Below are 26,428 nucleotides of genomic sequence, written 5' to 3'. Positions count from 1 at the left end.
CATGACACCCACCCCCTAATAGGAGAACCCTACCCCAGTGACCCTATGTGAAGAGAACTATACTGAGGCCGAATGACGGGGACATCACCCAGATGGAAAGGACCTGGCTGTGTTGGTACCATGAAAGAGATCTCAGGGTCACAGGGGACCTCAAGCTGAGTACAAGGAAGCAACAAAAGGCTCAGGCAAATCGTTTGGGCCTGAAGCTTCAAAAACGGGGTTTATTTAGATAATCCCTCCCCAGGCCTCCTTGCCTCAGCGCCTGGTTTCTCTAAGGATTTATTTTGTGAAAATGTCTCTCTCAACAAGTAAGTTATCCTACCCTGAGCCGACGAGGGAATTCTTCTCTGTGTTCAAAACCACAAACCCTGGGCAGCCCTTCTGCAGCCCAGCAAACTTTCTGCAGCGTCAGGTTATGAATCACTCATCAAATCCAAGTCTGATTCCAGGCCAGGCAGGGTGTGGGGGCAGGGAGCCTGCGCTGTGCTCCCAGCTCCGGGGGCTGGGCTGGGCCGGGGCCGGGGCTGGGCCGGGGCTGGGGCTGGGCTGCCCTGCAGGGTGGGCTCAGGCCAGTCTCTTCTGATTCTGACTCCCCAGGGGTCAGCCCTGTGTGCCACCAGAAATACCCAGACTGGCTCGGGTCTGACCTCTGAGCCATGCCCTTTGCACAGGTGAGCTCTTTGGAGCCTTGAAATGGCCAGGCGAGCGGGGCAGTTTAGCTCACTCCAGGAATGAGGCTCAGGGAAGGGGGAGTGTAGTGAAAAGGAAAAGGTGGCAGGTAAGCCTAGAAGCTCTGGGGGATGACGCAACAACCCTGAGTGTGCCTCAGTCTCCCAACCCAGACTCCTGAGCATGTCCGCTCACTCAGTGCTGATGGCCAGGGGCACTGTCCCCAACCTGCCAGACTATAGGGACACCTCGACCCTCGGGGTTCCTCCATCCTGGCTTGAGAACACCTCTCCTCCTTTCTACCGATCTCTTCTCCCCTGGAAACCTCTGCAGCAGAGCCCCGGCACATAGTAGTAGGTCCTCAGTAAACTGCTGAATGCAAGGCATGAGTAGGTGATGGGAATGACTGAAGACCGCACAAAGCTCTCTTGAGAGCTGATAAATGAATGAACGAGAAGACTGAAGGATGCAGTGTGGTCCCCGGACAGAAAAGTGCAAGGAACTTACATGGAGATTTGAATCCCGGCTCTGCCACTTACGAGCTGGGTAACTTCAGGGAAGTGACCTGGCTTCCGGGAGCCTTGGTTTTCTCATCTGCAGTATGGGGAGAATGGTAGCACCCACTCCAGGGTGCTTGTTCTGAAGATGCCATGGGCTAAGCTACCAGCAGCGCTCAGCCCAGCACCTGCTGCCCAGGCACGCTCGGGGATGGAAGCTCTTAGTCTAGAGACCATCATCTACATGATCTCCAGAGAAGAACCATCACCCTGATGCTCGAAGGCTTGAGACCAAGGACATTTGAGGTTTCCTGGCTTTGGAAGGATCATAGATACAGACATGGATAGAGCCAGGCATATTTAGGGACAAGAAAGTGATAAAGGGAAGAGAAGAAGGGAAAGCGAAGACCAGACTCCCAAGGGAATAAAGCCATCTGTGCTGCTGTGAAAATCATCCCCAAAGAGGCGGCTGGGCCAGGGTGGGCCCCCAAGGCTGAGTCCCTCCAGCCCTAAAGTGGGGATTTCTCATCTCTGAGAGGAGTTGGTGTTTTTCACCTGCATGTGGCTTCATTAGGTCATGCTCAAGGCAGGGCATGAACGCAAAGAGCTTTTGAAGGCAGGGCTGATAAAAGAGCCACCTTGTTCTGGCCCGAGACCCAGTTCCAGGCTCCTTCTAGGTTCTGCCTAGTTTTTGCTGCATCGGGAACAGCCTGTGCGTTGTGATCACTTCCTCCCACTTCTAAGGTCTTGAGAGGGCGTCACGCTGAGTTGTAAATGCTTCTAGGATAGAGGAGGAAGTTATTTTTATGGGCAGACAGTGTCTTCATTCATTCCCTCATTCATAAAGCATTGGTTTAAGAGCCTGCTGGTAACAGACCCTGTGCTGGGCATTGGCAGCCCCATGATGAGTCAGATCAGAAAAGTCTCTACATTCTAGTCTAACAGGAAGGCCAATGTGGACAAAATTAGCTACATTTTGTTGTTATAAGGTCATCTATAAAGGAGTTGTGAATAAAGGGCTGAGGGTGGGTGCAAAGCAGGATATACAAAGCGGGAGAGAGGGGGTGGGAGAGGGGACATTTGAGTTGGGCCTTGAAGGATGAATAGGAGTTTGCTAGATGGAAAGGGCATTCATTCTAGGCAATAGCTAGAGCCTCAACAAAGGTCTGGAGGCACAGGAGTTTATGACATTTATGTATGGAACCTAGAGCTTCAGGGTGAGAATCACGAGGGCAGGCAGGGAGGTCAGAAGCAGCTGGGTTAGTAAAACCAGGAGAAGGTGTTTGACTTTGATATTTGAGACAACGAAGAACCCAAGGTCTGAGCAGGGGAAGAAGAGGGTCTGAGCTGCAGTTGAGAAGACTCAGTGGTGATGATCTGTGGGGTCTAGAGATCCCTGAGATGGTCCAGGAGAGGAAGGGTGAGGCCTTGAGCTCAGGTGGTGGCTGGAGGGATGGAGAGTCAGGGAGCCACTGGAATGGCCAGGGAGAAAGGGAGGCACAGATGAAGGCGACTGAGCTCGCTCCGGCCCGGGGACTCTCCCAAGATCCATAAGCCAGTCAAATTAGGAAACTGAGGCACTGGAGGACTGGCCCAAGAGTCCTGGTCCGGCCAATGGCTGGATTCACAGATACCCGGAGGCCTCTAGGGGGAGTCTCCCTTCAGAAAGAGCCATTGCCAAGGTGGCAGCTGACATTTTTAAGCCAACCAGCACCCCCAGCCTCTCCCGACAACCCCCCTACCCCCGCTCTGATGAGGGGCACTGAGGGGGCAGGCGGGGCCCTGTGTCTCCATCAACGAAGTTCCATTATCCTCTGAGGCTGGATGACCCCCTGCCGCCACCTCACAGTGCGCTGGGAAGAAAAGCTCCTCTCTGACAAGAAAGCCCCATTCCAGGCTGGGCCCGGGGTCTGGGCAGGGCCTTTATCCACGGTGACCCTGCCGCAGTGTCAGCGGCACAGACGTGGCGGGCTGCAGAGGCTGCCTCCACCCCCAAAGGGCCCTGCGCTGAAGCTCGGAAGGGGCCTCCTATGGGAACCAGACTGCGGCCTGCAGGCCCCACTGACACTCCCAGGCCTCGTCCCGCCCCCCGGGGGAATCACACTCGGGCCAGCGTGGCGACCAAGGCAGGCTGGTGAAGTTCGGGGGGTGGGGGGGCAGGGAGCTAAACAGAGCCCCTGCTTATGTGCTGGGAAGGGGGCCCCGAGGAACTCTTTGTCCAGCCTCCAGAATTATTTGGGAGGGAAGTTGAAGGGGAAAGTCTTTTGTGCCTCTCGGCCCAGCCCCTGGGCCTCGCTCCCCACACCAACCAGGCAAGAGGGGCCTCTTTGTCCCCAACCCCCCCCAACACACACACTGGGCTGCTCGCTCCTCCCTCAACCCCCTCCAGGTACAGTCTTGCCAAGAAGGAAAGGGAGGCCTCACCCTGCCCAGCCTCCTGCAGACCCCATGCAGTCAGTACAATCCCTCACACACGCACCCGCCTCTGTGGAAGGCAACAATAAGGATGACCAACCCCTTGCCTTCATCCAGCACTTCCCCGGTGCCTGGCACGCCATCATGTGCCTCTTTGTGCTATATTATCATCCTCGATTTACTAACGGAAAACGGAGGCTCAGAGAGGGAAAGAGGCCTGTCTGAGGTAACAGAGCATTACAAGTGGCTGAGCCAGGATTCAAACTCACACCGGTCAGACTCCAGAGCCCACGCTCTTAACCACCACATGAGGCTCGAGGCTCTGTGGCTGCTCTGCTAATGAGGGATGAACGGGCAGGGGTTCTCCTCTAAGTCTGGTGACCTCATCACCTCCCCAGCCCTCGGGCAGATGCATTTCCGGAAGAGCTCTGAGGACTTTGGAAGAATGAGGAGGTTATCCTGGGGTGGGAGGGGCAGTTTCAGGGAAGACAGGCTCCCCAAATTAGATAAAGTTCCATTTGGATGAGTCCAGAGGAGTCCAGGGTAAACTGCAGATTTTCCAGTCATCGAGAGAGGGGCTGTCCTCAGATCAGACCCCTGAGAAGCGGATGTAGAGTCACCATGCTGGGAATTCCCGGGGAGTTAGAGAACCAGGTCCTCGCTCGAGCTCCCTGCATTTGGGCCCGGGGTTAAGCCAGCACTCCTCCTGCAGAGGCCAAGGACTTCAAACTTCCTCAGAGCATCTGATTCTCAACATGAGCCTGCTGTGACCCTGGGCCCCCTGCCTCAGGCTGGGGGTAACAGAGTACAACCTGCAGACAGGGGCAGAGCTGCCTCAAACTGCCACTGGGCAGCCTTAGCGAGTGCTACCGTCTCTGAGCCTCAGTTTCCCCACCTCATAGGCCTGTTACAAGGATTAAATGGAAAAAATGTGTCTACGGCATCAAACACGCTGCCTGCCACACAGGAATGGCTCAGTGAAAGGGTGCTGTCTTCATCGTCATTGGCACCACAGAGCAATACAACAGAAGCTCTGAGTCTGCATCCCCTAAAATTGTACACAAAAGCATGTGTGCGTGTCTCCAATTTTCAGGGACGTGGGAAGTTCACAGCTTCTTAAGGTTCCTCATGACCCCAAAGAAGTTAAGAATATCAAAACAAAAACAAAAACAAAAACAAACCACTGATGTTTCTATAGCACCCTCCTGGGGCCTCAGTTTCTCTAAGACTAGGGAGCCCCCACCCTGCTTGTCTCAAGAGGAGGTTCAGAATCTCAGTGGAGAGTGGAGGTAAAAGGACCCTGCAAAGTGTTGGGGTTGCTCCTGAGCCCCACACAAAGGGGCCTGGGAGAGCTACCAGTCCCCTGCCCCACCCCAGGCTGGCCTCTAGTGGGCAGAGGTGGGGGGTGGCCAGGGCATAGCTCTGTCCTCCCTACTCAGGAGCTCCTGATGGAGGTGGCCTCTTGGGTGCAGTTTTATTTCTGGAAGCCAGAGGGCCAAGAGTCCAGAGTCCTGAGTTCAACTCCTGCCTCTGTCCCCACCAAGTCCCACCAGCCCAATATAATAGTTTTGAGCATGGGCTGTGGACTCAGAAGATCATGGGTTCAAATCCTGGCTCTGCCACTTCCTGGCCACATGGTCTCGGGCCAGGTACCAAACCTCTCAGAGATTCACTTTTCTTATCTTGAAGGCAGCGATAACAATGGTCCTGCCTCAGAGCTGATTCAACAAAGCACTGGAACTCACACAGGGTAAGGCCGCAGGATATGCTCAAATCTCTTACATGAACCTGCTTTATAAAGTCAACACCATCTCAACGCTCTCTGTCCTTCCCATCATCATTCATCCCTGTGTGGCCGTGCACAAGTCCGTTGTCCTCACTGGGTCTGGCCCCCCCCGGCATGAAAATAAAGGGGCTAACTAGAAAAGGCAGACATGAAGGGGCAGCCAAGGAGGGGACACAGAGCAGGTGGACAGTCCTGGGCTTGAATCAGAGCAAAACCCCACCTCTCTGAGCCTCAGTTTCCCCATCTGTACATGGGCTTCCTTCCTCATCTGTATTCAACAGACACCAACTGGGTTGGAGTGTGGAACATGCCAGGCCCAGGGCCAGATGCCGCTGGCAGAAAGATGATGACAGTGTGGTGACCCCTCCAGGTGGTGGATCACGGTGATGCTCACTCCCAGGACTGCAGGGAGAGGGGGCAACTCAGACAGGACAAGACCTGTGAACGCGCCTTTTACACTGCAGAGAGCTATGGTGTCAGCCTTGTTAGGGGTCCCTCAAGGACCTCGGATTGTAAATCGGAAAATAGAGGGGAGGTCCCCTAAATATTTACCTGCTAGGCAAAAAAAAAAAAAAAAAAAAAAAAAAAGAACCCTCCAGCAGAGGCACAAAAGGCAGTTTTAACATCTAGTTCTCTGTGTGTGTGTGTGTGTGTGTGTGTGTGTGTGCGCGCGCACGCTGGGGGTGTGGAATGAAATGAGGTCATATGGAAATGGACTATTTTTGTTTCAACACAGCATTTTAAAAATACTCTTAATTATATGAAGATGGGGGAAAGGTTTTCTCAAAAATTAAAGAGAACTGTTAGAGCCGCCCTCTGGCCACCCCCAAGCCCTTCCCAGGTCTTCCCTTCTCCCATCTCCAGGCATCTCTCAGCCACCTTCCCCAGTCCCCCCTCACCTTTCCCAGGGCCCTCAGCTCTCTGCTCCCACTCCTGGGAGGCAGCTAGCCCACACATCTGGGCAGAAGGGAGCCAGAATTCACAGAGCCCCACCCTCTGAGCCCTTTCCAAATTTCATCCTCTCAGGAACCCTGGGAGGCAACTCTTCTTATCCCCACCTCACAGATGGGGACACTCATCACCCCAGAGCTCAGAGAGGCTGTGTCCCCAGCCTAAGGTTACATAGCCTGCCCACGGTCTCTGGGGCCCTGAAGCGGAGTCCTTTTCTCTAGAGGGCTCTGGCTCCCTGACCCCGGCAGCTGGGCTCTGCAAGGTCGGAGACCCAAGGGACCCAAGATCAGGCAGATTCTCCTCGGATGTGGCCTGGGTCGGGGCACGGCCTAAAAAGAGGCCTTTGCGCCTCTGGCTTCTGTGCCCTGTCCTCTACCCAGTGATGATGACCATATACTGAGCACTTACTTCGTGTCAGAACTGAGTAAGTTAAGTGTGGACTATCATCGTTGCCCATCTATAGGCGAGGAAACTGGGATTCTGAGAGGCAAAGCCACTTGTCCCGGGTCATGTCTAGCAAGAGCTGATGTCGGGACTTGAACCCAGCTGGTCAGTGGCCCTCCACTGTAGCCCAGAGCCTGGCTTTCGTTAATCATCCAGGACCTCCTATACGTCTATTATTCAACCTAGTCGGCTGGCTGTGACTGGCCTCCTTGAGGGTGGCAGCAAGGCCCAGTCCTCTCTGTACTGCTCTATGGATCTCAGCACGTGGCAGGTGCTTCCTGAGCACGGGCCCTGGGATGCCAGCCAGCGGTCATGCCAGTCACGTGGTCATGCCAGCCATGGCAGAAGGTCCCAAGTCTCATCCTCTCATTCTAGATAAATGAGCCATAGCCCAAAGAGTCATCCTGTGGGTCCTGACCAGGTCTGGGCCGGGACCCAGGCCAGGCCTGTCCCCTGCCCTCTGCCCGCCAGTCCCCGAGAGCAGCCCAGCGTTTGCTGGGGCCGCCAACATGGCTGCCGGGAGATCGAGTCATCAATAAATTATTAATTTCTGTTAGAAACAAGAAGACAGATACTTCCACATCGCAAATGCCAACAGGGCCTCCTGGGGCGGGGGGAGGGGTAAAGGGTCAGGACCAGAAGAAATGTACCGTGCTTCTTCCCCTCCTCCCAAACTGAATGAAGCAGTTCAGGGAGTAAGACTAGAACAGTCTATCAACAGCTTACCACCCACCCCTCCATCATCTCCTGCCTGGACCCCGCCTCACCAGTGTCTCCAGATCTGTTCCCTTGACAGCAGTCAGGGCAGTGCCTTATGAATACAGATCAGATCCCACCACCCCCTCAAAACCATCCATTGCTCCTATCTTGTTCAAGATGGAAGCCAAGTCCTGATGGTAGTCCCTGCCCCCTCTGATGTCATCTCCTCCCACTCGCCTCCTCCCATCCCTGGTCATGCCGCCCCTGTGCATATTCCTCTCTCAGGACCTTTGCACTGACTGCCCCTCTGCCTAGAACACCGTCCTCAAGGTCTCTACAGCACGCCCTCACTTCATGCAGGCCTCTGCTCAAACATCACATCCTCTAAAGGGCCTCTCCTGACCCCTCTCCTCTGCCCTAGTCTTCTCAGCACCCTTACCACTCACCCGACTCACTGGATGTTATTTCCAGTCTTGCCCACTAGAAGGAAAAGTCCCTAGGGCAGGACAGTCCATACCGCCTCCAGTCCCACCGGGAAGAGACTTGGATATCAAGGCACTAGGCCACAGACCCCCAGAGGCCAGGGACCTGCTGGCAGCCCCCACCTGAGTGAGAAGCAGGGGAAGGGTCAGCAGGCTTGATGTCCACCAAATCTGAGGGTACATCTGTTCCCACTTACCTACCGTGCGCCCCCACCAAACTATATCTCCTCTCTTTGTATCCAAAGCCTCCTCCCTCTGTCTAGAATATTCCCCGTGGGCTCTGTTTCCCAGGGGGCTGGGCACATCCACTGTGCTGAGCTCCTGAAGGCAAAGCCCATGATGTCTGACGCACTGTGGGTACCCCCACCCCCACCCTGGGGCCTGGCCCTGTGCCAAGCCCCTGCAGACTTCAATACCAGTCTGTTCAATTAAAGAGAGATGACGGATGTCACAGCACTCTGCCAACTGTCACCCAAAAGAACAAACAGAAGCGTACCCTCCTTTCGTTTATCCTGAGAACTGTTCGCTCATTCATTCATTCTCCCAATCAATACATATTTACTGAGCACTTACTATGGGCCAGGCCCTGTGCTAGGTCTGGGGAATCTAGTGATAAAGCAATTCAATAAGGGTCCCTGCTCTTATGGAATTTACAGTCTGGCGGGACAGACAGATGACCAAAGAAACACACTAATTATATTTAAAATGATGACCTGGACATATGCTGCACAAGATCGGCCTGTGGAGCTCTCAGGAAACTCAAGGAATCTTCCCTGGAGAAATGGAGGATGGGTAAGAATTATCTAGGCGATGAGTGAAGGGAACAGCATTCCAAGAAGAGGGACCAGCCAGTGCAAAGCAAGTGCCAGAAGAGAGTGTGAGGGACAAAAGGTCAGAGTGGCCGGAACCCCTAACTGAGGTGGGTGATGGAGGTAAGCTAGAGAAAGGGCAGCGGTGGGTCTTTATCCTAAAAGAAATAGGAAGTCACAGGAATGTTTGAGAGAGAGAAGATGGGATTCAAAATCCAATTCCAGGTGATGCTCCCTTAACATAGGTCCATATGTTTGTGTCTGTGTCGCAGCATGGTCAGGGTTGGTGGGGTCAAACTCAAGTACCCCAGTTTGGAGGCTTCAAGGCAAAAGATCCTCTCCTCGCAGCATCTCAGGGCAAGGTGAGAACACCTGCCAGGATTGAGCCTTCCAAAGCTGTCTCAGTGTCTGCTGCCTGAGGTCTACTTGCTGCCCAAGGTCTGCCCAACAGAACAGTTGTCACAGAGAATTAAAATCCACCCAGAAACTCAGGAAACTCGGCGCGGCTCCCCCTGTGATCTGGGAGGCATTACCCCAGTGAGCAGATTATCAGGATGTGTAATTTCTGGAATAAACACAGCTGTGTTTGTTTCTCTGAGCAGCGCTCCAGACAGAGTGGCAGCCCGGCCGCCGCGTGCAGCTGGAGCCTCGCACCTTGGGACGGACGCCATCAGGGAGAAGACGCCCCTCCCGAGGGCCACCGGCTGCTGCCGTCCAGGTGGATCTGTCTGGAGGCCAAACTGGGGCCCCTCAGGAGTGCATGAAGAGACCTCGGAAGTACTGGCGTCCCAGGAGAGGAAGCGAGCGTCGAGCGACCTCCAGAGGCCTTTTCTCTTTGGAATGGGAGTTGGTCACCATCAGCAGGACAGCTGGCCATAGGGTTGTCAGCTGGGACGGCAGAGGGAAGGGGATGGGCCTCCTTAGTGGGAGAGCTCCATGTGGAAGGACCCCAGGAAGGCCAGTGTCCAGCTTGGGAGCTTTCCGGATAGGAAAACTGAGGTCTGGGGAAGGGGAATGGGGACAAACGGAGCGACAGGCAGCACACCTCCAGCTCTGCTTGGTGCCAGATCCTGAACTAGGTCCCAGAAACGCCACGGCACTTACTCAGCTCTGCAACCCCTGTGCACCTGTGGGGTCCCCCAGGGATGGGCTTCAAGGCCAGCAATATCGCTCCAGGGCCCTGGGACCAGGGGCAAGTCCTAGAGACTTGCGGAGCCTCAGCCTTCCCGTCTGAGGAGATCATCACAGCCACTCCTCGGGCTGGCTCTGAGACAAAGCAGCCGTCTGCATGTAAAAGCCTTTGTGCAGTGTCTGGCGCATAGTAAGGAGTCCACGAAGGATGATGGTCCCTTATTCATTCATGCATTTGCCAATGACTGACACTTACTATGTCCCAGACACCAAGCTGGACACATGCAAACAAGAGACCAAAAGCCCCGCCTTTACGAAGCTTTCAGTCTTATGGGGAGAAAAACAATGACTACCGGATGCTCTGAAAATTTTTCCCCGTTATTATTATTCCCATTTTACAGAAGGGTAAACTGAAGACCAAAATGGTTTTAAGTCATTTTTAAACATCTCCGTTACTTATTTTTATCACACCTCACTCTTGAAAGGACTAGGGGCAGATGTGAAATGCGTAATCCAAGTCCCTAGAGCAGGGAAAGGGAGCCGCTGATATTACCGGTCCTATCTGCCTCGTAAAGAGTTTTAGCGGCTATGGACCGAGCCCCAAGATCCAGGCCGGCGGCTGGCTCTGTGTGACCTCAGGCAGTGTGCTGTCCCTTTCTGGGGCTCAGTTTCCCCACATGTCCGGCTCTAGTATTTTAAGTGCTGCGATGGTTCCCGGTGTGCTGCTTGTCCAGGCTCTGTAGAAGAGCTGAGCCCTAGGAGAGCGACCACAACCCTTCCCTGGCGCAGAGAGGTGAGGTGGGGGTGGGGTTGGGGAGGACAGGATCCCAAAGAACATTCTGGAAGGTGGGAGGCTCTGGGGAGGGAAGAAGCGGCTAGGCAGCTACCCTCCCCTGACATATTCACTCTGTCAGGGTCCCCACCATTCTGGCCCACCTTCCCAGTATACTGGCTACATTCTGGCCCCGCCCCCAGCCAGAGTAGCTGGCCAACTGCCCTGCACCCAGGCTGTGGCTTATTTGAGGCCAGTCCTGGGCAGCCCCTCCCCTCAGCCTCTAGCCTGCCTCTCCTCGCTCTGGATCTGCCCTGGATGCCAGCCTCTGTGGCCACCTTCCTGAACCCTTCCCTGTTTTTGCTTTCTTTCAGTGGCTCCCTATTGCCTCCAAGTCCAAACCCTCTTGCTTGTACTCAAGGGCTCTCTTCCATGGCTCAAACCTTCCCTGCCAGCCTCACCTCGCATTTCTCTCACACACTTTTATTCCCTGTGGCTCCTGAGAACCTGCCCTCTCCCAGCCTCTAGGTCTTTGCTCAGGCTGTTCCCACTGCGAAGCATGTCCCTCATTCCATTCCTTGTGTGTCAAAAATCCTAGGTCGACAAACATGCATCCCCCGACAGCCCAGGCTGGAAGACATTTCCCCTGTAGCACTCAGTAGAGATGATCATCTCTGAACCTGCTTTTTCATCTGCGAAGCAAGTGCTGATAACTATTACCCATAGCTGCTGCGGGGAGTCAGCGGGAAGGTGCCTTAAAAGCAGCCAGTACGGTGCCTAGCATGTAACAGCGACTCGGTGGTGGGAGGCGGTTATGATGATGAGGTTAATGGAGGAAGAGAAGAAAGAGAACAAGAAGGGGAAGAACAAGAGTTGGAAAAGAAAGAAGAGGAAAGATGTCACATTGACATCAGAATGTGAATTCTGTTGAATTCCTATGTCCTCTGGCATCCTATAGGCTTTCATAAATGACTACTGAATGAATAGACAATGGATGGATGGATGGATAGATGGACGGACAGATGGATGGATAGAAGGAAGGTAGAATATGGAAAGGAAGGAAGGGTGTATGGACAGATGCACAGAAACAGAGAGGTCTGGAGGCAACTGAGTGTGCTATCCCAGAAGCCTAGCAGCGCAGCATCCCACTGGCAGATGAGGATTCTGGGACCACATGCCAAATCTGTTCCCCCTGGCTCCAAGCTCCTGTGCTCCTGGCCAGCATCAGTCTGCTCTCCAGGTTGAGCGAATGGAAGCTCATGGCAGCTGATGCCCAGGGGAGGTCCCGCTCCTCCTCCACCTGCCACCAGCCTCTGAGAGCACCGGCCCCTGACAGCAGGAACACATCTCCAAAAGTATGAGCCAAGTCAATGAGAAAATAGGATTTACTTTACAGAAATTCACTTTGGGGGCCAACTTCTCCGGAACTCCTCAGTGTACAAAGTTTGGCAAATCCACAGTCAATGGCTCAGAAGAGTTCTCCAAACCTGGGGAGTATGCTGTTTGCCAGCACTTTCCAGGGCCAGAAACTGGAGAATAAGGAAATATCACAGTCTAGATACCAGAGGGCATCTAGAGAGGTGGAGAACTGCACTGTGGTTTCGGTGTTTGCTAATTTTTCTACCCATCTATCCATCCAGCTATCTAAAATATGCAGCTATCCGCCATTAGTCAGCCAGCCAGCCAGCCATCTATCCATCCATCCATCCAATCATCCAACCAACTTTCAAATTGTCCATCGTTTATCCCACCATCTAATCCATACAACTATCCATTCATTCATCCTCTATCCATCCAGCCTCTTACCCATCCAACCATCAATTGCTCAAGCACCCATCCAACTGTTGAGCTGCTATCCACTTATCCAATTGTACACTACCCAACCAGTATGGTTGAGGACCTCCCAGTATGGCTGGGGGTGGGGGGAAAGACAGGCATGTTGACACATTATAAAATGGGTATGTACAGAGGCCACCAAGGATAGCTGGTTCAACATTGTACACAGCAGCAGGAAGGACCAGAGAGAGAGGTCAGAGCAAGCTTCAAACAGGAGAAGATGCTCAAGCTTGGTCTTGATAAGCAGCAGAAATTAGCCAGAGAGAGGGCCACCTAGGAAAGGGGGCAATAGGAAACAGCATGGTGGATTCTAGAAGTCCAAAGGCCTGAGTCCCTATAACCACCTGGTTAACTGTGAACTGTGGGCCAGTTCTCAGTTTTTCTAAGTCCACTGGACTCTATAATTTCCTCTCGATACCCAGAAAGAAAGGGCCACATTATTCTGTAGCTGGGAACCAAACTGCCCTCTGCTGACCTGGGTTGCATTCTGGTGGTGACAATAGGGGTACATCTGGAAGGGAGAAAAGTGGGTTCCCCAACATTTTGTGGGACAGGCTTTGCTGTCACGCAGATGCAGGTATAAATCCCAACCTCATATTTTGCTCGAAATTACTTAAACTCTGAGTTTTTCTTTCCTCTCCTGAAACTGAAAAAGCCACAACTGGCTCCCACCTTGGCCATGGTGGGGACTGAATGAGCGAACCAGAGGGAAGTAGCTGGTTGGCTGGAGGGAACCCTACTTACTCTCCCCAGTCACTGCCCCGGTTCAGCGTGCGATCTAACATAGTGGTTAAGAACGTGGGCTTTATCTGCCTTCGGCTCAGGTCGTGATCCCAGGGTCCTGGGATCGAGTCCCGTACCGGGCTCTCTGCTCAGCAGGGAGCCTGCTTCCCCCTCTCTCTCTGCCTGCCTCTCTGCCTACTTGTGATCTCTGTCTGTCAAATAAATAAATAAATAAAATCTTTAAAAAAAAAAAAAAGAATATGGGCTTTAGACATACATATGTCAGTTCTCAATAACACTAGTTCTTTGTCCACGCCTGTAACTTCTGGTCAAACACACACATACGTGCACACATACCCATACCCAGAGGGGAGCAGATGGGGCAAAATCTTCCATAACTGTTGAATCTGGGTGAAGGCTCCATAGGTGTTTATTGTACTACACTTTCAACTTTCCTGTATATTTGAAACATTAGAGAGAAGAAGGAATCAACTCTTTGTTGATCTGTCGTGAAGTCAGGCTCCCTCAGATGGGATTCCAGCTCCATTACTGACTGTAGGCAAATTACTTAACATCTCTAAGCCTTAACTTTCTCATCTCTAGGATGCAGGTCATAGTAACACCCAAATCTGGTGGCTGGTCTCTAGCAAGCCCTTGGTAAATGTTAGTTGCTGCTTTGATGATTATTATTCTTCTTCTCACAGGAACCGCTGAGAAGCTGAGGCTGGGAGAGGTTCAGCAAACACCTGCCTTTCATACGTCATCTCTTTTAACTTCCCCAGACGACGCCACAGGGCAGGCGAGATCATCCTCATTTTACAGACGAGAGAAACTGAGGCGGAGGAGGATGAATTGTCCCACCCACAGGTGACACGACAGACACGTGGAGAAGCCGGGATTTGAATGGTCTGCCCGTCTCCAAAGTCCAGGATCTTCCTCTGGGGTCTCCTGCCTCTTCCACGTCCCACCCAGGCCAAGGGGACATCAGAACCCTTTCAACTCCAGAAGGGAGTCCCAAGCTTTGCTGGCATGGCCGGGCTTCCGGGCCGGCTCGGGGACACCCAGCGTCAGGGCCTCTCGGCTGTTCTCCCGAGAGCCACGGGAGCTGCCATCTGAGGCCGTGGGGGAATGACAGCTGACGCTGATGGGGATAGGCAAGAGGACGGATGGGCCGGGGCCCTGACTTGAACAGACTCCCTGGGCCACGGCCTTTCGTGGGTTCCAGAAAGGCCCTGCGGGCTCTGGCAGAGGCTGTTCCCAGGCTCTGCCTCCCCGTGAGAGGCGGAGAAGCCCCATTCAGGCGGGACGCATCCCACTGTGCGCTAAGCCGCTTTCTCCCCACTTACATGTTTCCGATGCTTTTTGTCCTTCCGGCTTCCCATGGACTCAGGCCAAGTGACAAGTTGGTGCTGTGGACATATGTCGTCGCCATAATGGGAATGTTGACCCCACGCTCTCTCCCCGCTGCGGCCAGGCAGCTTGCACCCCGCCCTGGTGCTTGGCACGCCCTGTTCTCAGCCACACAGGGCTCTCTCCAGCTCCCCGGCACACCGCACACTCAGAGGCCCCCCGCCCGGACCTTTGCAGATGCCATCCCATCGTCTACGATGCCTGCCTTGCCACGTCTTCCCTGGCTCTTCCTTAAGAATCATCTAAGAAGTTGCTTCTTAGGAAGACTTTCCTAGCCCAGTGTCACAGAGGAAGAAATGGACGCTCAAGGAGGTAAGTTAAAGGGCCAAGGTCATGATGTGGAGTCAAGCTGAAGGTCCAACCTGGCACGGTTCTATTATAAGACCAAGGGCTTTCCACTCCAGCCACTCTGCCCCAAAGAAGAAACCCAACAGAAGACATGCCCTCTGCTTTCAAACACGGCAGATAGCTGCAAGAAGAAGCTTATGCTTCTGGGTTGTTCTGGAAGGCAGGAAAAGGAAGTGTGGAGCGAAATTACAGGGAAAGGAATCCCCCAATTCAAGATTAACACCCATTTCCAGCAACCTCCCTACCTACGAGCTGTGTGACCTGGGGTGAGTCACTTCAGCTCTTGGCACCCCCATTTCTCCATCTGTAAAATGGGGATAACGATGCTCTTGCTATTTGGCTCCTCCCCCGCCCACCCCCGACACACCTGAACCAGAACTTGTCAACTGCCAGTCAGTGAACGAGATCCAGCCCCCAAACATGGTTTGGGTTGACCAGGACTATGTTTTAGAATGCACTGCACAAACGTGTAAAAGCTCATTTTTCCCATACACATCAAAACACTGAAAAATCAGAGGATGTGAGAAAACTGAACCCCAATTCCAGCACAGCAACACAGTCAGGAGCGCGTAGCACCTGCCTTCCTTGGAGGACAGGTCCTATCTCCGGGACACTGTCGTCTAACAATTGGCTCCCACTCAGAGCTCAGTGTCCCCCCAACCCACTCCATCTCCCCACTGGCACAACATATCTGGGTATTCTGGGCCAACCTATGGTCCAAACTTAGATCTGACAGCAGCAGGCCAATGCCTCTAGACTTCTTAGTTTCCACCAAGGCTTCCCTACCCCTGCAGTGGCCCTTGGCCAAGGTGGGAGTGACAAACTGGTCACACCGTTACAGGTTCTTTTACAGCTGAGTGAAGAACACAGTTGCTCCTTGCCATGGCCTTGTGAGGTGGGTGAAATCATGATCCTCAATTTTACTGATAAGGAAACTGAGGCCCTGAGGGGTGATGTGTCCTGCCCCAGGCCACAGGGGTGCCTTGGCCCCATTCTCCAAATTCAGTCCCACCAGACCAGGGCCCCCTTCTCTGATCTTATGCCTCATGCCAGATCTTGAGTATCTGTGATTCTGGCTGCCGTGTTTAATTATTTGTCATTTGCTGCATAAACATCTATTTTATGCTTGTCACGGGCTTTGTGCTGAGCATGGGATAAGGTGAAGAGGAGAGTCCCTCGCCCTCTCGGGGGAAACAGATCACCCTGGAAGCCAGTGCAGGGAAGTAGTGCAGAGGGTGGAGTGGGAGGGAAGAGAAGGTAGGGAGTAGGGTTTCTGGCTTCCTGTTCCCCACACCCCTGCACCAGACTATAAGCTCCCTGTAGCAGATCGTCTCCAAATATGGCCATTGCCAATGCCTCCCATTGGCATTACTAGACACAAAGCCACTCCTCCCATTAAGGGGGGGGTCTAAGCCCAAGTTTGGCCCATAGGTTGGCTCAGAGCACTTGGAGATGTGTGCCGGTGGCGAAGTGGGTGGGTGGGAGATACCAATCTCTAAGCATCTCCTCCAAAGATGTGCTGAAGACCGTGGGCAATGCAGAGCCAAATTTTATGTGTTAAACCACTGAGCTAGAAATGGGACTTTCTTGGGAGCACCTGGCTGGCTCAGTCAGCAGGACGTGCAACTTTTGCTCTCAGGGTTGTGAGTTCGAGCCCCACACAAGGCACAGAGCTTACTTAGAAAGAAAGAAGGAAAGAAAGAAAGAAAGAAAGAAAGAAAGAAAGAAAGAAAGAAAGGGGACTTTCCTTTAACAAATGAGCAGAAAATCCAGCCCAGTATATTTCCCCCCACCTTGAACCTGATAAGGAAGTCCAGGAGGAATTTGATATGGCTCTGTGACCTTTTTTTGGTGGCAGGGGTGTTATTTTGTGACATTAGAGCCTGGGTCTTCAGAAGTCTGGGTGGTTTCTTCTTCCCCATCCTGAGAGCCAACCACCATGGAAAGCAAGTCAGTCTGGGCCACTGCTGGTGAGAGATCCTGAGGAATGTGAGAGCAGGCCCAGCCCCCGCCATCCTGACCAGGGCCTTGGAGAGGTACATGAGGCCACAATGGACCTTCCGGCACAACCTAGCTGAGTGTGGGCTCACGAGTGATCCCAGCTAATGCCACAAGGAGCAGAGTGAATGCCGGCAGAACCCAGTCTGTCCACAGAATCAGAACAAATAATAACTCATTGTTTTAAGCCAGCAAGTTTTGGGATGACTTGTTACGTAGCAATATGTAACTGATACACTTTCCAGGAACAGATCCCTGTGCTTTTTATAGCTCTCCCCTTCCCTTCCCTGCCTGGAGCCTGGCATTGGGCATTTGAATGCAGGAGCTGGGAGGGGCCTCCCAAACCATGGAGTCCCCACCCCTTCATTTTACGAGAAGAGGCCGCTAAGGCCCAGAGAGGAGCAGTAATTTACTCCAGATCACACAGGGAGAAGGGGGCATATTTATAAGGAAAACTTGTGCCTCCAGGGGCAAGAAGAGTTACAGGGGTGCCTGGGGGGCTCAGTCATTAAACATCTGCCTTCAGCTCAGGTCATGATCCCAGGGTCCTGGGATCGAGCCCTGCATCAGGCTCCCTGCTCAGCGGGAAGCCAGCTTCTTCCTTTCCCCCTCCCTCTGCTTGTGTTCCTTCTCTCACTTTCTCTCTCTCTCTCTGTCAAATAAACAAATAAAATCTTTTTTTTTTAAAGATTTTATTTGTTTATTTGACAGACAGAGATCACAAGTAGGCAGAGAGGCAGGTGGGGACGGGGAGTGGGGGGGAAGCAGGCTCCCTGCTGAGCAGAGAGCCCTATGCGGGGCTCGATCCCAGAACCCTGAGATCATGACCTGAGCCGAAGGCAGAGGCTTTAACCCACTGAGCCACCCAGGCGCCCCAAATAAATAAAATCTTTAAAAAGAAGAAGAAGGAGGAGGAGGAGGAGGAGAAGAAGAGTTACACAAAGGTGTAATGCAAGTTGGTAGCAAGTTACCCCTAGCTCTCAAGCCGTTGGAAGAGGCAGCCACTACTCGGCTCCACCAACTGTGGCCGTGTAGGATGTGCGCCCAGCGAAGCCAGATTGTCTGACTTTTCACAGAAGCCAGAAAGAGGATTTCTCTCTAAAATCTCTTGATTTTTAAATGTTGGCAAAGAATTCAAATTGGATTGATGATCTCTGGGCCATTGAGATTGGCCTTGGACTTCCAGCTTGGTCTGGCTGCTGACCTTGGGCAAGCAGTGTTATCCCCCCCAGGACTCAGTTTTCTCATCTCTAAAATGGGCCCCCTGGCTCCTGCCCACTTATTGGGTTGCTGCGAGAACCCAATGAGCTAACAGATTTGGAAGTACAAGCTACAAACGGCGCGGCATCTCCCATCTCTGTGGAGGTGCCCCTTACAATATAACGAGTTAACACCCGATTTGTCTAAGTTAGAACAACATTATTCTGGCCATTATGACAGAGATTGCATTTTTATGGCAGGTTTGTGAGTTCCAGAACCCTCCCGCTTGCATTATCTCAGGATGTTGATGGAGTCAGAGGTTGGACGGCTGCCCTGGAGACCCTCGCCAGAGCCAAGTCCTTTCTCTGGGCTGTGAGGCACATTCCAGAAGCGGCTTGAGTGGCAGTAAGCAGCAAGAGCTTTGGAGTCATCCGGACCTGGGTTTGAATTCCCGACTCCCACTGCCTAGCTTTAGGTCCTTGGGCTAAAACTCCGAGCTTCAGTTTTCTCATCTGTACAATGGGCATGACACTAAAACTGGATGGTGGCTCCTGGGGCAATTGCACCAGATGACATACACAATACCCGATGTCTGGCACAAGAATCGATGGCCGTTATCATTACCATGGCACATTGCCTGGCAGGCAAAGAGACAAGAAGGAACACATAGCTATAGAGGAGCCCACCGCTCTCCTGCGATTAGGGAGGCAGAACTGGGGAAGGGATGGGTCCCAGCGAGAGAGAGAGGCTGGAGGGGTCTCTCAACTACCCAGGAAGAGTTAGATCCTCGCCCTAGAAGGCTCAGAACTTGATACTGTATCTCTGGTCTTTCCCGACAGTCGAGTGAAGTGGTATGGGGGGAGCCGGAGCGGGAGCCCCCCAGTGAGTCAGCACCCATGTTTCCCCACTCTGAAGCCCGTTTGCTGTTGGTATAGGGCAGTAGCGACCAGTTAATATTTACCGCACGGCCATCAGCCCTGACGCACACACTCGGCTTTATCTTATGTGGATTAACACGTTCATTCCTCACAACCACCTCAAGAGCAGGAAACTATCCCCATCTCATTTTTTTTTAAAGATCTTATTTATTTGAGAGAGAAACAGTGAAAGAGAGCGACAGCGTGTAACTGCACAAACTGGGGGCTGGGTGGGGGGGAGAGGCAGAGGGAGAAGCAGACCCCCTGCTGAGCAGGGAACCTGATGTGGGACTGGAACCCAGGACCCTGGGATCATGACCTGAGCCAAAGGCAGACACTTAACCGACTGAGCCACCCAGGTGTCGCTGTTATCCCCATTTTAGAGAGCAGGGTGCCGGGACTCAGGTTAAGTAATCTGCCAAAGGACACACAGTAAAGGATGGTCTGACTCCAGAACCCCTTCCTGTAGCCCCCAGGCTAGGCTGTTTATGGAACAAGAGAGAAAGTAGTCAGGGCTAAGCTAAAGGGCTGTGGGGTTTCAGAGAAAGGAACAAGCACTCTGGTGGGGAGTGAAGGTGCTGACATTTCACAGTAATGACAACCAGTGAACGTCTGGGAACGGCCACGGGGCAGGTTGCACTGCTGGTCATTGTCTATAGCATCTCATTTAATCCTCTCCAGGAGCCAGTGAGAAGCAAATGCATTTACATCTCCAGGTTATAGGTGAGGGAGCTAAGGCTCGGCGCACCACTTGTCATGAGCCACAGAGCAGGCAAGGTCTCCTCCCTGAGGACACCCCCGCCCCCAGGGAGCTACAGCGGGGTGATAGATGGTTCCAGGAAGCTCACCTAGCATGGGCCAGGCTAAGGTGGCCTGCACAAGCTCCCCAGGTGACACAGGGGCGCCAAAGGGACAGGTGTCCCTTCTCCCACCCTCCAGAAGGCAGCTGCCTTAAGAGGCCCTAAAGGGCTTTCCAGCCGCCTTATCAGACGGAGTCGATCCCAATCAGGAAGCTTCCAGGTGCTGTCCCATCAACGGCCTGCCCCACCCCCGGGAGCTGTGCAAACATTCTTCCCTGCCCTCCCCCAGCCCAGCCTCTCCGTTCACCAGCAGGCAGGCAGCCCAGGCAGGTGGCGCTAACTCTGATTGATTTCGCTTCATTTCAGTCTTTTCCAGTTTCCCGCTGCGGCTTCTCTTCCTTTTTCCCAGGAGTCCTGTGGTTTATCTTAGGCCTCTGGGGGACAAATCTGTCTGCCCAATGGAAAAGACCAGGGGAATGTGTTAAAGATACAGACTCCTAGGCCTTGTTCTTGATCTATCAAATCTCCAGCTAAGTCAGGCAAGCAGGCCAGGCCCACCTCTGCCAGGAGGCCGACCTGATCTCACCCCTCCACCCAGGGAGGGAGCACAGCTCCCCTACCTTGCCGGGTCCAGGCCTCCTGTCCCCAGCCAGCTCCATCCACACCTTCCCGCAGGGGTCCGACCTGCAGCCTAAACTCATAGGTGCGCCCTGGGTGGCAGAGTTGCCCAGCTGCCACCCTGGGCTTTGCTGAGAGCCCGGCACAGCTGCCCAGAGAACCTGACCTGCTCTCAAGCCGATGCAAAACCTTGATGGAGTTGTGGGGGGAGAAGGGCAAAAGCACCAGGAAGAACCACCTCAGGGGAGGGCCTGGGGCCACAGCAGAGCAGAAGGGCTGGCAGGGATGGGAGCAAACCTGGGATTCCAGAGTTAGGAGAAGCAAGCCCCCCACTGCATGCGTTAGTGTTCTCACCATTAGTGGGCAACTTCTGAAACTAAGGACCCTCTTCCTAGGAAAATCTGTATAAACATCCAGTACACGATTACATTCTCAGGGTGATCACAGATGCCCAGAACTAAGGAGGCCTGTGGACCCCTGCTGAGAGTCCCTCTGGTAGAAGAACCCAAGTACTTGCCCCCAACAAGGCCACGGAGGAGGCGGAGATGGAGCTCAGGGCCCACCCACGCTTGGGGGCTTGCCATCCCAAGACTGGGGGGCGCTGGGAGCCCCCGCCATGGGTTGAGAGAGACACTGAGGGTTGATTTGTTGCCTGGAAAATCCAAATGCCAAAAAGGAGGCCATATTAGGACACTGCTGTAAAGGACTGTGCCTACACTCCCAGGGAGGGGTCCTCGAAAGGGCCCTGATGTTCACGGCCACGTGCCTGAGTGCCTGACACTTTCTGTGGGTGTCCACTGAAACCCCTGGGGGAACAGAAGTCCAGGGGATCTGAGTTCCTTGCCCAGGACACAGCACGCTGGGATTTTAAACCCAGATCCGACTGCCTTAGAACATGGTGTTTCTTCTCTACCCCACGCTGGCTCTGTTTCCCCTCCCGAAGCCAGAACGCCTTCCCCCGACCCTGCACCTGACATGGAGTGGGTGCCCATGGATGGATGGGGGAATGAATGAATAAGTCAACTTGCTTCTGAATTATACAGCATTTGGGTTTTAAATCTAAGCCCAGATTTCCTGGCTAAGACGGATACATGAAAGCAGCCTCCTTTAAAAATGAAAAGCAGAAGAAACAAACATAAAAGGAAAACCAATTCCAAATTAATCCCACTGAAGGTCGCTGGGCCTTAGGCAATGCCCAAGAGGTAGGCCCCAAAGAGAGCCAGGAGGGGGTGGTGGGAGAGACCAGAAGGGTGTTGGGGGGAGGGTGGGCTCCCTCCACCCTCACAAGAAGGGGACGACATCTAGCACATAGGGGCTGCTCACCTATTTGAACCCTCAGGCCTGGCTGAGCTGTGTCCTGTGTACCTGTTCCAGCCAGACCCTCAGCTTCTCCCTCCAGGGAGACTTCCTTCGTCTCTCCGGCCAGGTGGACTCTCTCCTCCATCTCTGTGTCATTCCTCTGACCCTTACCACGTAACACAATGTGATATATTTGTTCACGTGCTCAACTTGGCACACATTCATTCAATGTGCCTTAGCTGATTGTGTCATTCAGTTCCTGGGGACCCATGGGACCGGGCGCAGTTCTAGGCTCGGGGATGCCACAGCAAACACAGTCACTAACAGCCTCTTCCCTCCCAGAGCTCACAGTTTAGCAGGCCGGGTGAATACTAAACAAGGAAACGAACAACGCCGTGGTACCAGGTCATGTGGCCGTGCGTGCTAGGAAGCAAAACAAAGCAGGTGGGTTAGAAAGTGGCCAGACTGAGTCTATTTTAGATGAGATAATCACGGAAGGCCTCTGGGGAGGTGACATTGGAACTGACCTCTTTTTAACACAACTGCGGACATAAACTTAGCCAGGTAAGCATCCTCAGGGAGCTCACAGTCTAGCAGAGAACAGCCAAGCCAGCCTTTTCTCAAGTGCGTGGGGCCAGGTTTGGCTCCTCTGAACATCCCACACACTGGCCGGCGGAGATCTTTCCAAACACAAATCTGGCCAGGTCCCTCTATGGCTCCCCACTGCCCTCAGCATCAAGCCCAAATTCCTCAGCCTTCTGTCCTAGCCTTTCGGTCCTGCCCTTGACTTTCAGGCTCATTCCCCCCTTACTGCCTTCAACACCCGCCGTCCTCAGATGCACCCAAGTGAGCCCCCAGCCCACGCCTCCACGTCCCTCCACACGCTGCTTCTCTTTCCAGGTAAAATCCTCCTCGTCCTCTAGTCCCAAAGGCAGCCTCCATCACTTTTAGAGAACACAGTTTTTTATTGTGACAGGTGGTTGGGGAAGTTTCATTGCAGGGAGAATGAAACAGGGAGAGAGAATGAGGCAAAGACTAAAGCCATAAAAGAGGAAATAGCCCACTCCCATTCTTAAAGTGTCCCTGAGCCCCAGGTGGTGCCCGACTTCCTCCTGGCAACACTCTGGGGCACACTTATCACATTATATACTGCCAACTGTTTTCCCTATCAGCTTGTCCCCTATCTCCCTGCTGGCCCCAGGGTCTAGCACCACAGCGGCCAGAGAGGAAACTCCATAAACATTTGGAGACCAAATGAGCAAATGCACAGAGACCGATTTTCTCTAGACTTCAACCTTTGGATTCCATCTAGTGGCTGGTCCGTCACTGGCCTCTTCTCCTGTTGGACGTGTCCCCAGAGCACTTCCATCCCTCTCTAAGCCCCCACTCCAGATGCTCCAGACTGTGTTTCCCTGGGTGAGGGGGTGGGGAGTGTCTCATGGTTTGGGGGAGTTACTGAGCTTGCCATACTCACCCTGGAGCCCCCCCATCTCCCAGTGCACATACACCTTCTCTCCCCTCTCTCGTTCTAAAGCCTGGGGGTTTCCTAAGATCTTGATGCTCGGGACAGCCTTGCTACCACAGGGTATGAGGAGCAGGGAGGGGGAGTGCCGGCCATGTGACTCGGGGGACTCACTGACGCAGGGGCAGTCCTCCCGACACCCCAAGCTGCAGACCTGTCTCCACAGACTGCACTGTTCCCAGCTGAACCCCGTCTCTTCTGGGATGAGCCACGAGCAGCCCTGCCCATCCTCATCTCCCACCCCCCCAAAGGCCATACACAGCTCCTTAAGGTGGGCTTTTCTTGTCCGTTATGTGGTCTGAATTTCACAAACACCCCCGTGAGACAGAAAAAATGGGCCCTATAATTGTGCCTTCACCTGACGAGGAAGAAACAGGCTCAGAGAGAGGAAGTGGGTGCATATCATGGAACCCCAAGAGACCTCCTAGACCATTTTACACAGGGGCATACTGAGGCCCCTGTAAGGGAGGGAGCTGGCCCAGAGTCCTGGAGTAAATTAGAAGCAGGGCCCTTGACCTCCACCTCACACCACAGCCCCATCTGTTTGGCCAGCTCCTGGTTAACCCCTAACAAACAAGATTGCTTCGTATCTTGGGGGTGGAGGGGCAAAGGAAGGGCCTGAAGCAAGGTTTGGAGTGCCCTCCCCCACCCCAGCAGCCATCCCCTCCCGTGATGTCAGCAGCTGATCAGCTCTGTGTTCCGGGGCCCACAGTCCAGCCAAGCCACGGTCCACCAGATCCCAACCATCCCCAGCCAGGGCCACCGCCGGACAGGCACGGGCCTTGCATCCACCCCATGGTAATTAAAAACACACCCAGGCCTCTTCCAACGCGAGAGGGGCCAATTTTCTTCCCCTCCAGCACCGCTGACGGCAACCTAAAGAGCAATATTTATACCAAGCTCCCCATAATACTGTAAACATCCCAATGTATAGCGGGCCAACACATGAGTCATTTCCCCAAAGCCATAGTTAATAAGTGGTACCTCAGCCATATTCCAGGGAACTCCCGCCAGCAGCCAGGCCCCAGGGCTGCCCTCCACACCCAGGGCCCGTGGCATTCTCGGTGCCCCAGTGGCCCCACTCTGGGAAACCACAGGCAACCGCCAAATCCTCCAGGAGCTGAAGGACAGCTGCCTGCGTTCGAGAAACCAACTGCCATCTAGGGACACCCCTCTACCCCCAAACTGCGGTCACTAAAGCGCGCACACACACACACACACAAAAGCGCAAAACTAAAGTTACAGCATGGGGTCCCCCATCATGCCCTTTGCAGCAGCCACAGTCCTGCTCCTGGTCTGATCAGGTTTTTGTTCTGTTGTTTTTGTGTTTGTTTTGAGTTGCAAAAGGAGAAGGGGCTCCCCTCCCACCCAAAGTGGCCTGAGATGAGGGGAACGTATGCTTCACCCCTCAGCCTGGGGTGGCAGAATCCTAGAAGGGCTCATCCGGTTCAGGGGCAAGAAAAGCCAGCAATATGAGCAGAGCCCAGGCTTCAGAGACCCCAGCCCTGGGTTCTGCCTTTTATCACGCAAAGGCCATGGGCGAGCCACTGACCTTCTGAGCCTCAGTTTCCCTTTCTATTAAAAGGGAGTAACAATCATGCACACCTGGATTCTGCGGAAGACTTATTTTGGGGAATCCAACAAAATTGTGGGTGGGAAAGCACTTTGTAAAGCTTAGAGTACCTTGTCAACTGTGCAGCACGTTGTAAACCACTGAGAGCTGCATGTAGTGCGAAGTACTTCATAAACTGTAAAGCGGGTTGGAAACTGTAAAGTGCAGTACGCATGAGAATCATTATTCGTATTCATTTCTTGCCCTACAAGCTTGGCCATCTCTGTGGACACACCCAGAGCCCACTAACTTTCCCTCCAGAGCAAGCTGGCTCGGGAGACCTGGCAGCCACCCTGACCCCTTGGGGGTCGGGTGGTACCAACACACGAAGCCATGGGGAGAGGGACCGGCGACCCCGGCCAAGGCCAACACATGGCAAGAGCATCTGGTCCGGCCCTGGCGGCAGCTGGAGAGTTCCCGGGGCTCCAGCGGCCACGCTGAGCTCTGCCGCCAGCGGGGCGGTGGCCGGCAGGGGTGCCCGGAGACCCCGCGCCGCGGAGAGATGCCCACCGACCCATCCCCCGCCCCCCGTAGTCCTCCCCGGGAGGGGACCCCATTGTACGCCGCGGGCGATGGGCAGGCACCGGCGCGGGAGGCTGGCGCGTTCATTTCCACTCTGTCAGTCCTCCCCCACCCCTGCTCTTCGGGGCGCCGGCCGCATCCCGGGGGCGCAGACCGCGGGCCCCCGCCCCGGCCAGCCGCGGTGCCGCCCTCCCTCTGCTCCCTGCCAAACTTTCCAGCCCCGACTGCGCGCCGGGCCCCCGGGCCGGCGCCCCTGCACCCTGTGCCGAGCCAGGCCAGGCCCGCACGGAGGGGGTGCCCGGGCCGGGGGCGGCGAGCGCGCGTGGGCAGCCCCCGGCCCTGGGCGGCGCTCGCCGGGCTGGCTACAAAGCCTCGGCAAGATGGTCCCTTCGCCTCCTCCTGGCACAGTCAATCAGCGCCCGCCGCTCCCCGGGCGCCCGCAGGGCCCGCGCCTCCCGGCGCGGCCGGACACACCTCCCCGCGGCCACCTGCGCCCGGCGCGAGCCCCCGGGCAAACTTTGCGGGCCGCGGGGCGGAGGTGGGCGCGGGCGGCCGCCCGTGCCCGGCCGCTCCCCGCCCCCATCGCCCGCCCGCCCGCTCACCTTCCACCGCGGCGAGCAGAGGCAGCAGCAGCAGCGCGGCCCCCAGCCTCCGCAGGGCCATGGCTGCGCTTCCCGGGGCCTCGGGCCGCGGCGCCGCGGGGCCCGGGCGGCAGCGCGCGCCCCGGGCTCGGGGGGCCGGGGGGGAGCGGCGAGGCGCGGCGCACACACAGCCGCCGCCACCGCGCAGCCAGCAGAATGAGCCATCCAGCCCGGGCAGAACGGGGACCCGGGCTCCGCCAGCGCTGGGCACGGCCCACCTGAGCCGCGGGCGCGGGGGGAGCCCGGCCCGGCCGCCGCCCCCCGCGCGCGCCCGGGACCCCAGCTGGCCGCGCGCGCCCCCCGAGCCCGAGCCCCCCCCGCGCCTGC

At 54.7% G+C, this 26,428-nt stretch overlaps 1 protein-coding gene across 3 annotated transcripts in view; it reads right to left on the bottom strand.

Moving 5' to 3' along the window:
- EPHB2 (EPH receptor B2) overlaps positions 1 to 26,185 on the bottom strand; it is a 182,605-nt gene extending 156,420 nt beyond the window's left edge. Inside the window, exon 1 of one of the 3 annotated variants that reach the window (XM_032863703.1) lies at positions 26,063 to 26,185. In XM_032863703.1, coding sequence (XP_032719594.1) covers positions 26,063 to 26,123 — 61 coding nt within the window. In that variant the 5' untranslated portion in view covers positions 26,124 to 26,185. The remainder of the gene's footprint in view (positions 1 to 26,062) is intronic. The other 2 variants (XM_032863701.1, XM_032863702.1) reach the window with 2 other exon arrangements.
- Between the last annotated feature and the right edge of the window lie 243 nt (positions 26,186 to 26,428).

This window comes from Lontra canadensis, unplaced genomic scaffold (assembly GCF_010015895.1).
Source record: "Lontra canadensis isolate GAN:19392208 unplaced genomic scaffold, GSC_riverotter_1.0 scaffold25, whole genome shotgun sequence".
Classification (NCBI taxonomy): domain Eukaryota; kingdom Metazoa; phylum Chordata; class Mammalia; order Carnivora; family Mustelidae; genus Lontra; species Lontra canadensis.
The sequence above is the reverse complement of the archived record's forward strand: the minus strand, read 5'-3'. Positions and strand labels throughout refer to the sequence as shown.